The sequence below is a fragment of the Serinus canaria genome, chromosome 8 (assembly GCF_022539315.1).
Source record: "Serinus canaria isolate serCan28SL12 chromosome 8, serCan2020, whole genome shotgun sequence".
Taxonomy (NCBI): domain Eukaryota; kingdom Metazoa; phylum Chordata; class Aves; order Passeriformes; family Fringillidae; genus Serinus; species Serinus canaria.
Genome location: NC_066322.1, coordinates 5,384,687 through 5,399,345, shown reverse-complemented (window position 1 = coordinate 5,399,345; position 14,659 = coordinate 5,384,687). Strand labels below are relative to the sequence as shown.

The following is a 14,659-nucleotide window of genomic DNA, read 5'->3' as shown; positions in this document are numbered from 1 at the left end:
CTCTCTGTTCTGTCAAAGGACTGAATAAAACAAACAGCATTCAGAACTTCCCAAAACTTCCTACCACAAAGGAAAATCTGGGTGCAGTGTCCCAGTCCAGCTCCAGCAGCTACAGGGAGACCATCCCCCACCATTCCTGGCAGCACCTGCATGGCCACAGTGAGGACATTGCTGCACCAAGGTCCAGGCTCATACCAAGGGGAGATGCTGGTTTTTCCATGCTAAAGTGACAACTCTTCTGAGGTTTTAAAGGTGTTGACAAATGAAATGCTGCTAAAAGGCAAAGGAAACAAGAGGACATGAAGAACTCAGGGGAGAAAAAAAAGGATTCAGCAGATAAGCATAGATTTAATAAATTCTAGTATGTCCTCACCCTTTTATGTGTGAAAGAAAGTAAGTCTAAAAAGGCTCTGGTGCTATTAAATAATTGTGTTTCTTATCTTGGAGTGAACATTTCATCTTTTATATACATACAAAGAAACCCCCACCGTTTTCTTTTTCAGAGGATGGAATGGGCAGCTTAGATGGCAATTTTAATTGAATGTGTTCAGGCTGTTGCCCAAGAACACTGATGTGTAGACTCGTGGCTGGGAAGAAAAGACTTTCCCTAACCACCTACACCTTGACTTCATAACAAATATCCCTGCTGGTTCTCACAGCTTAGCTCCAAGGCTGATACTTGCAGCATGTCTAGAGGCAGGAACTGTGAAGCAGCAATGCAAATTCCAGTGGAATTCAGTATGTTAATTGCTATTTCTCAGCCCCACTCCACATGGGGCTGACAGACCTGGTGAAATACTAGCATGACCAATTGTTCTTTTCTCTGTGTTTCTGTGTGCATTTCTCAATACACATGTATCATTGTACACACATAAATGTACACACAATGGCTAGAAATGAAATTGATTGTCAAATACATCACACATGTTAATCCCTGCACAGGAAAAAAAGAGAACTGTGGTTATGTTTGCAACCTCTGCCAGAACAGAGAATCACAGTCTCATACAACTTTGAGAGCTCCAGTGACAGGGTAAGATGATGAGTGCAGGCAGAAAAAGGGTGCAAGAACTGGCATGAGCCTAATGTGTGCTCTAATTAAGCACTCAGTTCTCTGCATCTTAATGCAAAGGATTTGTAATGTGTTTTAGTAGGTTAAAATACAAGACAAAAAGGGTCAGCTGAAATGTGTCACTTCAAATATAGTCATGACCACAGTGTCCCTAGAAAGGAGGCTGGAGCTAATGCAAAAGCCAAGCCTTGATTCTGGCTCTCAGTGCATCCCACAAAGGCACAGGGAGGATCCACACCACTCTCACACGTGCAGGCAGTGCTGGCTCTGACCCTCACCCCAGAGCAGAATCTCACTGAAAGCATTGCAGGCTTTAAAAATCTCCAGTGCAAGGCTTAAATTACAGAAATTACCTACCAAAGCATGCAGAGACTGCATATTAAACCAGTCTTAATCCTGTTCCTAATACTAAAGGAAGTAGGATGGAGTGTCATGAGACCCTTATTAAAACTGCAAAAGGTTTCAGTGGGAATGAATGAAAACAGGATCCTACAATGCAGGAATGGAGAGAGAGAGGAAAAATACCCACCAAAGAAAAGGTGGTAGAACAAGGAAACACAGTTTCAATATAAAGTTCATTATGACACTAAAATGCAGAAGCTATTTTAATGTCAGTAATGTTGAGATAAAGTCATTTGATATTCACTTATTTTCCTCACACCATAATTCACCCATTCAAAAAAGGGCTGATGTGAAAAGGGCTGTCTGTGCTCTTGTACTGCTATACTACTTCATTCAGTTAAAACATTTCAGTTTGCAAATTATGTTTTGCCTTTGATTCCCAGAAATTATTTCCTTTTCACATCAGCCATAACAGTTAAACAACTGTGATTCCTGCATCCTTCCCTCAATAATCAAACAAAAGGATAAATATAAAAATCAGGTAATCTGAATTTCAGAAAGCAGGTAGCAAGAGAATGAAAAAAAAAACAAAAGCACCAAGCAATGAAAAGCTACTTGAGATTTCTGAAAAACTTTTATGTTTTTAGTAGTTCAATGTTTATAGCCTGTTAAATAATTACACATACAAGAGCTTCATGCACTCAATTTTAATTTTCCTGCTATTCTCTCCTATTGAAATAACTGCAAGATTAATTGTAGCCATAAAAAGGCAGCATCCAACTCTTTTATGACCACTCCTGTCTATAAACTGCATGAACCCATTAGAGCAATAGGGAGAATGTTTAAATGCTGGTATTTAAACTTTGTAGCCATCAACAAGAAGTGAAAGCACAAAATCGATCTGGGGGATGGAAACACTGCAAATGTCCAAGCAGACAATGCTACATGAAAAAAAGTGACTCCCTCACAAGATAACACTGCTTAAGAACAGAACATGACAAACATCAGACCAGACCCAGAAGGTTTTTTCAGTTGGTTTTCCTACAGAACTTGGTCAGCCCTCTGCAAAGGTCACTGCTGAGACAAGCTCTAAACACATTGCCATAAAGGAAAAACTCATTTTGTATAGATATTACTTAAAACTTTTCAGCACTGGTAGAATTGCAGCACAATCATTACAAATCCTAAATTCATTAACATCTTTAGGTAAGTAAAATGCTGAGATCACCAAAGCCATGTAATCATCATCAAAAAGGAGATGTAATTCACTGCCCACAAGCCACAGACAAAGTTATCCCACTACTGGAGATAAACTGCTCAGCTCTGAGTTTGCTGAATTTCCTTTGATGTAAAAAGAATAATTTCACGCTCCAAGAAAAGGAACAGGATGCCAGAAGAACTGGATTTGGTTCCTTATTCTGTCAAAGACTTCTTGTGTTAGTCCCTGAGGATCCTCTGGGATACTGAAGTTGGCTTAGGGCTGCTCAGTCAGGACTCACCTGAAGGCAACCCCAGGCAGGGGCAGTGTTTGTGAGTCCAGAGGCACTTGGGAAGCTGTGGGCTGAGATGGGAGGGTTCAAGCAGGGTAAAGATCCATTTGTGAGAATTTGAAGAATCACCTACATTTAGAATAGAAGGGAATGTAAGCCACCATGGCTAGGGAACTACAGCTCTGCTGACAGAGCTCAAAAAGTCTTGTCCATCTCTACTGTTAAACACTCCCATGGAAAAGGAGTTCTCAGGAGTCTGGAACCCTCTCCAAAGTAGGCCTGGGAGCTAAGTGGCATCTTAAAACCAGAGAAATGAATTAATGTCCAAGTTATATTTTGGATGTGATAAAGCTTTGATGGGGTGAATAAACAAAAGCAAAACCTGTATCCTTGATTACAGAATTGCATCACTGCCAACTATCTGACAAAATAGTCTGAAATGAGAGACTACAAACAAGGAGAGGTTGGGGGACCAGCACTTGTTTGGCCAACAGAAGAGAAGGTTAAAGGAAGATATCATTGCTGCCTTCAACTCCAAAATGGGAGGGAATAGTGAAGATGGAGCTCTCAGAGGTGCACAGTGACAGGATGGGAGGTGACAGACACATGCTGAAATAAAGGAAAGTCTGTCAAGAGAAAGGGATTTTTTCCATTAATAGGGGTGGTCAAACATGAGGACAGGGGTCCAGTTTCAGCAAGGAATTGAACTAGATGACTTTCAAAGGTCCAAATTATGAACCTCTGTCTTAAATTACTTCATGACTTCATGGAGAGATGATCATGGTGGTTTTCATTTTACTTTGTCTCAATAAATTTGATCACATTGACAAATCAAAGCTTTCATCACTAGCTCTACAAACCAGTCTGGGCACCTGGAAAATGAGACTGCCACTTTTGTGCTTTGTCTCTGGGAGGATCCTGTGGCTCTAGAAGTGTTTCCACATCCAGCACCTTGTCCTATATTTGCTTTACAGATGGGGTCCTCAGCTGCTGCACTTCAGCAGTGCTCCCAAAGGCCCAGCAGGGACAGTGCCAGGGGGACAGGGCTGTATTTCATGCTGGCTGTGGCCAGTTGGTGCAGTTGGAGTGTTGTTAAAATGCACACCTGTACATCTGGCATTAACATCGCCGTATTCAATTCCCTAAATGATCTCTAACAGATTATTCCAACAGAACAGCCCTTAATTTACATGTTCCACTGCATTTGCAATGCCCAGCATTTTACCACATTTATACCAACAGATCTGCTCCTAACCTTGGGGGAAAAAAGGAAAAAAAAAGGAAAAAAAAAAAAAGCTTTCTTTACTGCCCCAGGTCCCAAAACTGGGTATCTGGCTGTGCCTGGCTGATTTGGCCTAGTTTTTTCTTTTGCTGCTTGAATTCAATGGCCCAGTGTACATGATGCCCTGAAAGGAACACTCCACCGTTCTCCAGGAAAAATTCTCCAAGGGCAGGGAACAGTTTATTAAGTCCTTTTCCACAAAAGCACAGTAATGTCACCAAACCCACTCAGTCATGCAGGAGATCTGCATCAAAGAAGAATAATAGAGACATAATATCCTTTGGGCTGAACAGAGAGCTGGGAGAGGATTGTGCATTTGGGGGTGAACGATACCATCAATGCTACCAACAACAGCATTTCACATTTGGGCAACTTAATAGGAAATGAGGGCAGAACTGACCAGCACTGAGAGAGATCAGCACACACAGCACCAGCACACAGAGTGCCTGGAACCATGGAAAATACCCATTAAAAATACCACTGTCAAGTTTGGATACATCTTCCTGAAGCACTCATGACATGTACTTCAAAATAAGAAAGAAGTGCCTGAACTGGTGCCGTATTTCAAACCAACATTCAGGGTTTGATTTTATATTCCACTTCCATTTTAAAATCTATTTCCAGAACTGCTGCTTATTAAACCTGCCCTATTAAATCATTCCCCTATTAAATGCAATATGAATTAGGTTTCCCAGTCTCTTTTTCATCCTCTTAACATCCTACACTCAAACACCCTGTACCTTTCTGTACAATAATTTCTGCTCTTAACCAGGAGAATGTCACATATCTGAAAAAGAAATAAGTGGTGAGTTTATGCTCTCTGCCTTCCTCGATCTCATTATATATACAATGTCCTAAGGCAAGAGTTTGCCAGCTTAGATTTTCACTTGTTCTATCCCTTTAATTTGTGTTCCCATCACAGTTGTTACCGATTGTTAGCATTTGTTTTTATTTTTCTCTTGAGATTTTAACTTTCTTTTGCCTAAGTCACTGATTAAATAACCTAAATTCTTCAGAGGGAAATTTAAAATTTCCTGCTTGTATAAAAACCAGAATGATTCAGTACCTGTGCTGGAACATCATTAGGTGGATAACTTTCATTTTGCTGGAGGTCTCTGTTAGCTCAGTCAGAAAAACGACTTCCCTTTCCCCTCCCTCAGCTCCAAGAAACTGGGTAAGAAAAAGGTGAGGAACCTTTCCATACTCATAAACAGAGCCTGTGTATATCAGCAGTGGCTGCACCACAGCCCCAGGGCAGCACCAAGCCACACTGGGCTGCTTTTAGTGGCAGTAATGAAAAACAGGGCCAGGGCTCTGCATATGGTGGGCTCTCTAATGTAGAGTACATGTGAGCTACCAAAAACCTTCTGCCAGAGACCTGTCTTGCAGAAAAATGAAGAAATATAAGCAGCTTCTTATTTACAATGAGCCATTTCAAAACAATAGCCTGGACAACCCTCTCCTCTGAAATCAACCAAACTTATCAACCTTCAACTAGAATCAGAGCCCACAATAGGGAGAAGTCCTAGAGATCCAATCAGCTGAGGATTCAGTGGGACTCATGAGATTCCCTTACAGCCACCCCTCCCAGACACATTCAGTGGCTTGAAGAACACAGTCAAAAAATAATAATTGCATGAACAGCAGAAAAAGTGCAGACATCACAGGTCCAGCAGAAATCAGGCCAGCTGTGATGCCATCTCACCTACCCAACAGGACACAGGTCATGCTGTCCTGAACACCTGGGAATGGCTAATGTCCCTAGAGAGGATATTGTTAGGTACAAAGAGGAGAACTTCAGTGATTAGAGAAACAGAAAAAACAAAGTACCATTTTGGTTCTGTAAAAAAAATAAAAAAACAATCCCAAAAGAAGCCACCAAAAAACCAAACCAAACCCCAGAAACTGTTACCTTCCACCAAGCAAGCATAAGAAATGGGGACATGACATCCCTAACTACCAGTAAGAGAGAACAAACTCTATTTAAAAACACACCACAAAAGCATTCAGAAAATAAAAAGCCATTTAGCAGGTGGCTAGGTGCTGAGAGGAACAGCCTTGTCTTCACCACATTCTAAGCTGGGAGTACTCCTAAAATGCAACAGTCAGCATTATTAATGCTCTTAAACTCCCAGGACTGAATGGACTATGGACAATGTCCCAGTGCTGCATTAACTGAGGAATAACCCCAGATCCTGGCAGAGGTGCTGGCAATTATGGACCTGTCTGAGAACCATTGATTTTATAAAGCAGTTTGATCTCAACAGAGGTGAGAAATCTCTTCTTTCCCAACCTGCCCCTTCCCTAGGGAAGCTCTGCAGGGCAGGCCCCTCCACAGGGCTGTGCTGCATTTCTAAGCAGGAAAATGAGGCAATCACAGGCCCTGCAGTCACCCCTTGACATAGGAAGAAAGTCCAGCCTCGATTTAATCAGGGAGAAAGCAAATGGGACTGGAGAGAAGTATCATACAGGAATGTCCATCTATACATTCTGCCTGTCACTACAGCCTCATATCAAATAACTTTTCCACAGATGAAGAATCAGGCCTTTCACAGTAATGGGCCAAATGACAAGGAAAACCCAACATTCTTAATAGTTTCTTTAATAGAATAGGAACAAACTTCTTCCTGTGTTGCAGGAAGATGTTTCATGGGTTATCTATTTTTCTGAACTGAAGAACCACCAGAGAAACACAGACTTTGGTCTCTTAGGAAGTTTCAAGTAGGAGGAAATAAAATATTTTTTAAAAACCCCAAAAATCTGAACAAATTACTTTTCTCTGAGGACAGCAGTCCTGTGTGGTAACAATCTGAGGCTCAGGTCAAGTTTCTTTTGTGATACTTAAGATTTAAGGCTGATTTCCCCAGAGGATGAAATAAGTGGGGGAAAAATGAATGGTGAAATGGGTAGAAAAGGGATGGAAGATGATTAACAGAAACCATCAGGGATCTCAGTGCTGCCTGGCCTATCCACAGCTTGTGCTATGGCCTCTGACACGAGATTTGCAGGCAGAGACTGCAGCAAATGAAGCTGCTTAGTTATTCAGCCCCCCTCCAGACAATCAGGTAGTGGAAGTAGCATTAATGAGGCAGCTTTTAACTAAGGAGGATGCAGGGTGAAAGACCAACCAATACAGTACATAAATATGTTAATGTACTTATTGAGGTAATTTTTTCTGTAGCCTGTATGCGGCTGCAAAAATGATTCAATTCATTTTATGCAAGAGAAGTGCATTCATCTCCCTTAATTAGGGAGAAAGTAGGACTGGTACTGGGATTAAAAATAAAAGTATGGTTGATTTTGAAGTCCTCTATGTACCCCATTCTGGCAAGATCTGATAAAATACTTCCTCCAACACTGCTTCTGACTCATGGGAATATTTGTGAAGTACATGACTAGAAATTCAATAGAATGGCCTGTACTAGTTTCTTGCTCTGGCAAGAACAAATCTGCAGATATAAGTAAGAACACAAATATAAGTCTACATATTAGTATTTTCATTAAAATATCCCTGGGATTCCCTTCAACTCACCATCAGACAACTCTTCACAGCTCTAGAACAATGGAGCACAAATGGGCCTCCTCAAAAGGCCATGATAAAATGCACTACATGAAAATCAAGAATGTTCTTTTTACTTACTGGGTTTTTAAAGGGTGCTACCTGCAGTAACATCTGTCACACTTACTCTCAGCTTTAGTTATTTTACATTCCTCATCTTTCATCTGCTGCATTTTTCATTTGTTCTCAGAGGAAAAATAAAAAATGAAGATTGAGTAATGCAGTTACATTGCAAAACTCCTCTGAAATAACAGAAGTGCTGTCTGCAGTGATGATAAATCCCAATATGTTACCATGCAAAACACCAGATCTGAGTTTCCAAAAAGCCTGATCCCAGGTGAGTGTGACACTTCTCCACTGCTGCTGATCATGAGGCTGACAAGCAGCTCAAGATGTTTACAGCTCCCTTGCAGACAGAAATCCAGACTAGACAGCACTGCCTGTATCATAGTCTGGAAACAGGTACATTTGAAAGTTTGTAAACCATGTGATTTGAATGACCTTAATCTTTTGTGTCTGTAAATTTTGTTCTAGCACAAGGATAAATTGACAGATCATCCTATTCCCTGCAAGTGCTGGGAGTAACAGCTTCAGTTTCTCTGTGCTGTGATAGCAGAACATGTCTGGAAACACCACTTTGAGCTACTCACTGCAGGCTGCTTCTGATTCATCCGACCCGTCGGGACATTCTTCTTCCCCATCACATTTCCACCTGGCTGGGATGCAGTGCCCATTGTCACAAGTGAAATCTGACTCAGCACAAGTTTTCTTTGCTGCAAAAAAAGAAGAAAGTACTTGGCATGAACATAAACTGTGCAGAAGACCTCCACTGCACCCAACCCCACCAAGGACGATATGGATTGCCCTGTGCTAAGAGGATTTATTTCACATTCAACGTTGCTTCTTCATGACAGAGTCCCACATATATCATAGATGGGTGTTTCTTTTCACTAGAACTCTTACCCCTCCATTATTTGATGACGATTCACCCTTCTGTGTCTTTCTCCAGCCATTCAAAAAACAGGGATGTTTCTTTCCAAGAAAATTTTCTAAGGCTCTTACTATTAAAGCTGCTGCCTTCATGGAACTGAAAGCATGCTGAATGATTTACAGACAGGCAAGACAAACAAGTATCACCTTTCGAGTACTATAATCTAAATAATAATGTTTCTATCTGTGCCATCTATTCATGGCTTGTTAGTACATCTGTCACCACAGCAGATGATCATAAAGCATTCCTTCAAACACTAACATTCATTTCATTAAATGTCAACCACTCCACGCTCTTTGCTTTGCTTGCATTAATCTAGGGCTTGAAAAAGATGCAAGACATGAACTCAAGCAATTAATTGGTCTATTCCTCTGTGCCAGTGGTGCAGCACCACGTGCTCTGCAATTCCAGTCAGACTCTTCCCACTGCGGCAGAAAGAGAAAATTCCACTTAAAGTGGGTCCCTTCAGACTGTGGCCTCAGTGTTGATATGACACCACTCACTCACTGCTTTAGCAGTGGTGACTTCAGTGGCTTTTCTGCTGAGTCCTGAGCAAGGGCTAGGGCTCAATGCCACCACACTGAAGTGAAATGCTCTCTGGGTAACTGGTGTCTACCTTTGGTAGCCATCAGCTGACTCAGGAAGTGCTGGCAGGGGGATTTGTCTCTTCCCCCTGCAAAGCTGCTCACAACCTAATAGGATCACAGGAAAATTCAGGTAATGAAGGACCTCAGGAGGTCACCAAGTCCAACCTCCTGCTTAAGACAGGCTCAGCTCTGAGGTCAGACCAGGCTGTTCTGTATTTTATCCAGTCTGTTAGGAAAAAAAACCCCAAGACGGAGCCAGCACAACCTCCCTGGGCAACCTATTCCATGGCTCAGCTGCCCTCACATCACAGTGAGACCTGGGCTTGCCAAGCCATTCTCTCTTACAAGTCATGTGCACACACATTGTTACATCAATACTTCTTCCAGCAAACATTTTCAAAGCATTAAGCACAACAAATAAGCCTCTGGGGTTTGATCTTTTACTTTCCTTTCTTGTTTTCCTGTATGAGCTGCTGTCAGGAAGGGAGTCATGTTAAATATCACTCACGTGCCCACACAGGAAACATGGAGCATTTCTGTGTGAGGTGCTGGGGAGACCTCCAAGGCTGAAATAAAGCACTCATTTTCTAGCACACAAAACATGCAGCTTCCCTGAGCAGACATCCAGCAGGAAAATACTGTAAAGCACCACTAAGCAGCTGTACAATCTCTCAGGATGCACTTTTTAAAGAGATCATACATTTACTCCCCTTCTGCTGCTAAATGAACCAGATTACGGAGAATGAGGGGGAGAAAAAAAAATGGACAATTTTCAATTTTCTTTTCAGCCATTCAGAAACATATTATGGACTAATATAGGACAGAAAAACCATTTCCGTAAAAACCAAGAGTTTTACAAGACACCAGTCATACTAAGGCTCATCCAAAGACATTGCACATCTGTTATCAGAGGGAAAAGACTTTCTCCTGAATAACTCCTTTCAGAAATCCAAAGCTTGTGAAACTGGCTATTGCACATCACTGCTGGGGTATTTAATGCAAGTTGTAATGAATCTGATGTATTTAATGGCCAGAAATGCTGACACTGACAGGATACCCATGCAGCTGAAGTGAGAGCACTCTCCTGCTGGCTGGGAAGCTCACTGGGTAAAATGTTGCTGTCTGCTCTTAGGGGAAGGTTGTGGCATCTATAAATAAAACTATCACAGCTCCATCCAGAAAGGAGAGACCAGTGTAATACTGGAGATTTTAGAAACCTAATTTTTAAAACTTTTTTTTTTTTTACTTGCTCTGTACTCAATGCCCTAATATCTGGCTTCCCACATCAAAACTGTCCTTTAACTTACCCTCTAGAGATCCAAATGGCAATAAAACTACTATTGTGCCTAAATCAAACCCTCCTTCTGCCATCAGTCTCACAGTTGATGTATTTCTAGGACATGGGATGTAGGAGCAGGGGCCAGCCCCAGGAGGAATGGCAGGAGCACCCTCTTCACACGGCCAACCCTGCAGATGGTGGCACCAATGGCTCTGTCCCTGCTCCTCCTCATGCACCACAAGCAGCTCCCTGTTAGGGGGGCTCACAAAGGGCAGCAAAGCATTGCTGCCAGTCCTGGGTGTCCCTCAGGAGCTGTTCATGTGCTCCTTCCCTTTGGCAAAATGAAGCTGGGCACAACCACTCAGCAGCAGTGGCTGAGTCCAGAAGTGTCACCATGTCCCCATGTCCTCCTGAAGGTCCAACAGTCCCCTGACAAAAATCAGCAGGATACAAAAGTGTTTGGTTTTTGTTTGAATCTAAATTGTCTAATCCCTTCAAGGAACAGGATTAAGAGAGGGGGAGCTCAAACCTTTTCTATGATTCCTATATTTACTTCTGCTATTTATTTTTTTTCTTTTTGTTATTTATATTTTAAATATTATATTTTATTTGCAATTGTTTTTTACTACTATTACTCTCCAGCATGGTGTGAGAGCTCTGCAGACGGTCTCAATTCCAATAACTCCACTTTCCGTTGCAAACGGCAACCCAGATTATTCAAACTGCAAGAATACTGAAGCACTGTCTCATTTCTCACCTTTAATACAAGACTGGAATTACTTTATTTCCAACCAGATTTATCTTCTGGCTCTCAATCCTCATGTCTCTGGGATCACAATGCAGGCAGGGAGCAGTTAATTAAAATATCAGCTCTCTGCTTTTTCCTTCCTTTTTATTTTTGAAGTCTGATAACCTTTTTTATTAATCTCCCATGTTATACACCTTCATTCTATCAATAATTCATTCAGACTCGCACCATAAATTGCCAGTGGTACATTAAAATGTAAAATAAATAAATACATCCCTTTTAGACAATGGGGAGGACACGGGTTCATTTTATAGTTTCACCTGGCTCAGAAATAGTCAGGCAAAATTAATTGTCCCCCTGAGATCCATTTCCTTTGCCGTAAGCAGCCCAGGCAGCTCTGCTCACACGTCTCTTCCAGATGAACATAAACAAACAAGAGTGAGTAGTCACAGCATCCCTGAGCCTCAGCTCCTCGGGGGGCAAATGATCCCTGGAACGAGAAGAGAGAGGCTCCCGAAGCGCGCGCAGAGCCTTTCATCCCCTGCCCTGCTCGGCTGCACAGGGACACCAAAGAGGCTGCCTCTCCTCTTTGGGCTCCTGCTTCATTTGCCTTCAGTTCCTGCTTTTCCTTTCCTACGTGTGCAGGTGGACAGATCTGTCAGAACTCCACTGGCTCCTGTGTGACCATGGGCTCAGCTCCCACAGGGAATGAGCTCTGCCTTGGGCAGCTCTCCAAAGGAGCACTCAGTTAAAGTCAGCCATTCCTGCTTCTCTCCTCCCAGCAAGAAAGGCAAGGGAAGAGGGAAAGGTGGCTCCAATTTTACCCAGCAGTGACAGAAAAATAGCCTAACATGCTGAATTTTAAATAAAACTGCATCAAACCAAACATGGCCCCTCATTTTCCAAAATGTCCTTTTCTGTTCCATTACTCACATCTCTCATCATGAACTGCAAGAAAGGATTCAGGGGTCATCCCTGCAGCAAATTCAAAGCAGAGAACCCAGAGAGAGTGGTGTAGAACATGAACATTTACTGAGTGATTTCATAAAAAAGCAGTGACTGGGATATGTTTAATTAGACTGGAGGGAATAAATATACACTGAAAGGAACAGCCTTGTACTGGCTAGGAGCAGGGAGTGGATGACATAAATGTGACTTCTAACTTTCAAAAATACCTGCTTCTGAAAGATCAAGTCCCTGACCCTTACCTGAACAAGGTATCTGAATCTAATGGAAAAGTCCAGGACTTCTTCTCTTTTCCTCTTTCTAATAAGAGCCAACATCCTCCCACTGCCCTCAGTCACTTCATTTAACCTCACTTAACTTTTGCCTCAGTTTTAGAGGCTTTACAAGGCAGGTACATCTTTCCAGTTACTCCTTATAAGACACCAGGTTCTCCATGATTCAATTTGCAATTCACACCTTGTTTTTTCCTATTTTGCACATCTTTATATTAAGCAATACTCAACTCTAAAATAGTTTCATTTCTTGCTACTCCCGATTTCCTCAAACCAACAGCTGAAAAGCAGAATGAACACATTTCCTCTTTTATGAACAGTTTAATGCAGCAGTAATATAAAAGCACAGAAAAAAAGCATATTTTCTTACTACAGCTTGCCTGTAAAGGACAATTGAAAATGAGGGTTTGTTTGTTTCCATGTAAGACACTGAACCCCACATAGTTCTAACATCTTAACACAGGATTTTTAGACAAAGGGTTTTGTTCAAACTCTGGGTCATGTATCCAGACAGAAAACCAGGCCAGTGAGAGCATCCTTGAGTGTTAACACACAAAGACCCTGCACACCTGGCCCTCTTCCCATTTTCTTCCCTCAGTAACTCTTGGCCAACTACCACCAATTCTAAAAGACAGGAAAGACGTGGAAAATAAGTTTAATATACCACAAGTTTCATAAAACTGGGAGCTGAATAGAGAACAGTCAAAGTCACAGCTCCACAGGAGGAGATAAGGGCAGAAAGTGGCCAGAGGGCTGATCAGCTCCATGGGCTGCCAGTCAGCCAGGGCTGCCCAGACTCTGCATCTCATCCCAAGGTGGGTTTATGGCAGAGGGAAGGTGGCAATTAGGGATTAAAAACCCCAGACACCAAACTCATTGAAAACTGGTTTAGTTTGTTCCACTCCCTTATTCCTTTACGTAGATCCTGCTCCTATTTTAATTTCTCCATCAACACCAGACCTCCCATCAAACTGTGTATCTGCTCTCATTTGCAGCCAATATTCAGTCTTCTAGCAGAAAACAGTTTCACCCAAGCTGCTGTAAAAATGTAACAAAATATAGTAAAAAACCATACAATGAAAGTTTTGCTGTCATCCTTCTGCAGCAATAAAACAGGACATGATAATGGGAGATGATGGTAGGCCAGAGCCCCTGAAATTCACAAAACAGGGTTTCATTTCATGCTGGGGAACTTCAGTGGCAGCTTTGATCAGTGGTTTATCAGAGCCCCTGACAAGGCTCCATATGAGAAGAAGAGAAGCAGCATTGCAGGAGTTCAGGAGCTTAAACACAGCTCATCAGCAGCACTGTGCCCTGAGAGGTACCAAGCACAGCTCTGTGGGTAATGGGCCAGGAGGCAGCTCCTCCCAGAATAATAAACATCATTATTATGGGTCACTCTGCACCTCCTAAGGACCTCCATCAACCCAGTCTCAGAGTGAGCCAAACATGCCCCAGCTCGATCACTGGCTTGGCCCAACAAGGTTTTCTGCTCCCCAGAGAAAGGTGAGGGCTGTGCTCATGATTCAGCTTGAGAAAGCTTCTGGGCTACACAAAACTCAACACCAAACAATTGTTTTCAGTTTAGAACCTCAGTCAGCTCCTGAATCACAAACAGCCACCAGGACATTGCAAATGCCACTCCCAAACAGAAACTCCCAGCAACAGAAGAAAACAATTAACAATTTAATTCAAAGTTATGCTCACCACAAACTTGATACATACTCCCAAACTCAGAAAACGCTTGGAGCAGGAGACTGAGCCTTAACCACATACTCTGACAGCATCCCTGCCCTTCAAAAAGAATCTGTGCTATTGATCCCCAATCCTTTGATCAGGTTTTATACCCCAAGGAAGTCTTAGCTGTCCTTAAGGTGATCTGAAAATCCCAGCTTACATCTGCAGCCCAAGTCCTCCCAGCTGCTGCTGTTGATTTTGTAAAGGAGGAAGTGTCCCAAGGAGTGTGGACAACCCACCCTGGAGTGGTTTCCTGCTCCCAGCAGGTGCTGCATTCCCTGCTTCAGGCATCCAAACACCTTGTGCTGGGAGCCTGACCCCTCACAGCACCTCTGCC

At 42.4% G+C, this 14,659-nt stretch overlaps 1 protein-coding gene across 2 annotated transcripts in view; it reads right to left on the bottom strand.

The window, feature by feature from the left end:
* The window catches only part of LRP8 (LDL receptor related protein 8), a 168,468-nt gene that overhangs the window by 57,655 nt on the left and 96,154 nt on the right, over positions 1 to 14,659 (bottom strand). For both annotated transcript variants that reach the window (XM_030226404.2, XM_030226405.2), the window contains exon 3: positions 8,393 to 8,515. In XM_030226404.2, the coding sequence (XP_030082264.1) occupies positions 8,393 to 8,515 (123 nt within the window). The remainder of the gene's footprint in view (positions 1 to 8,392; positions 8,516 to 14,659) is intronic.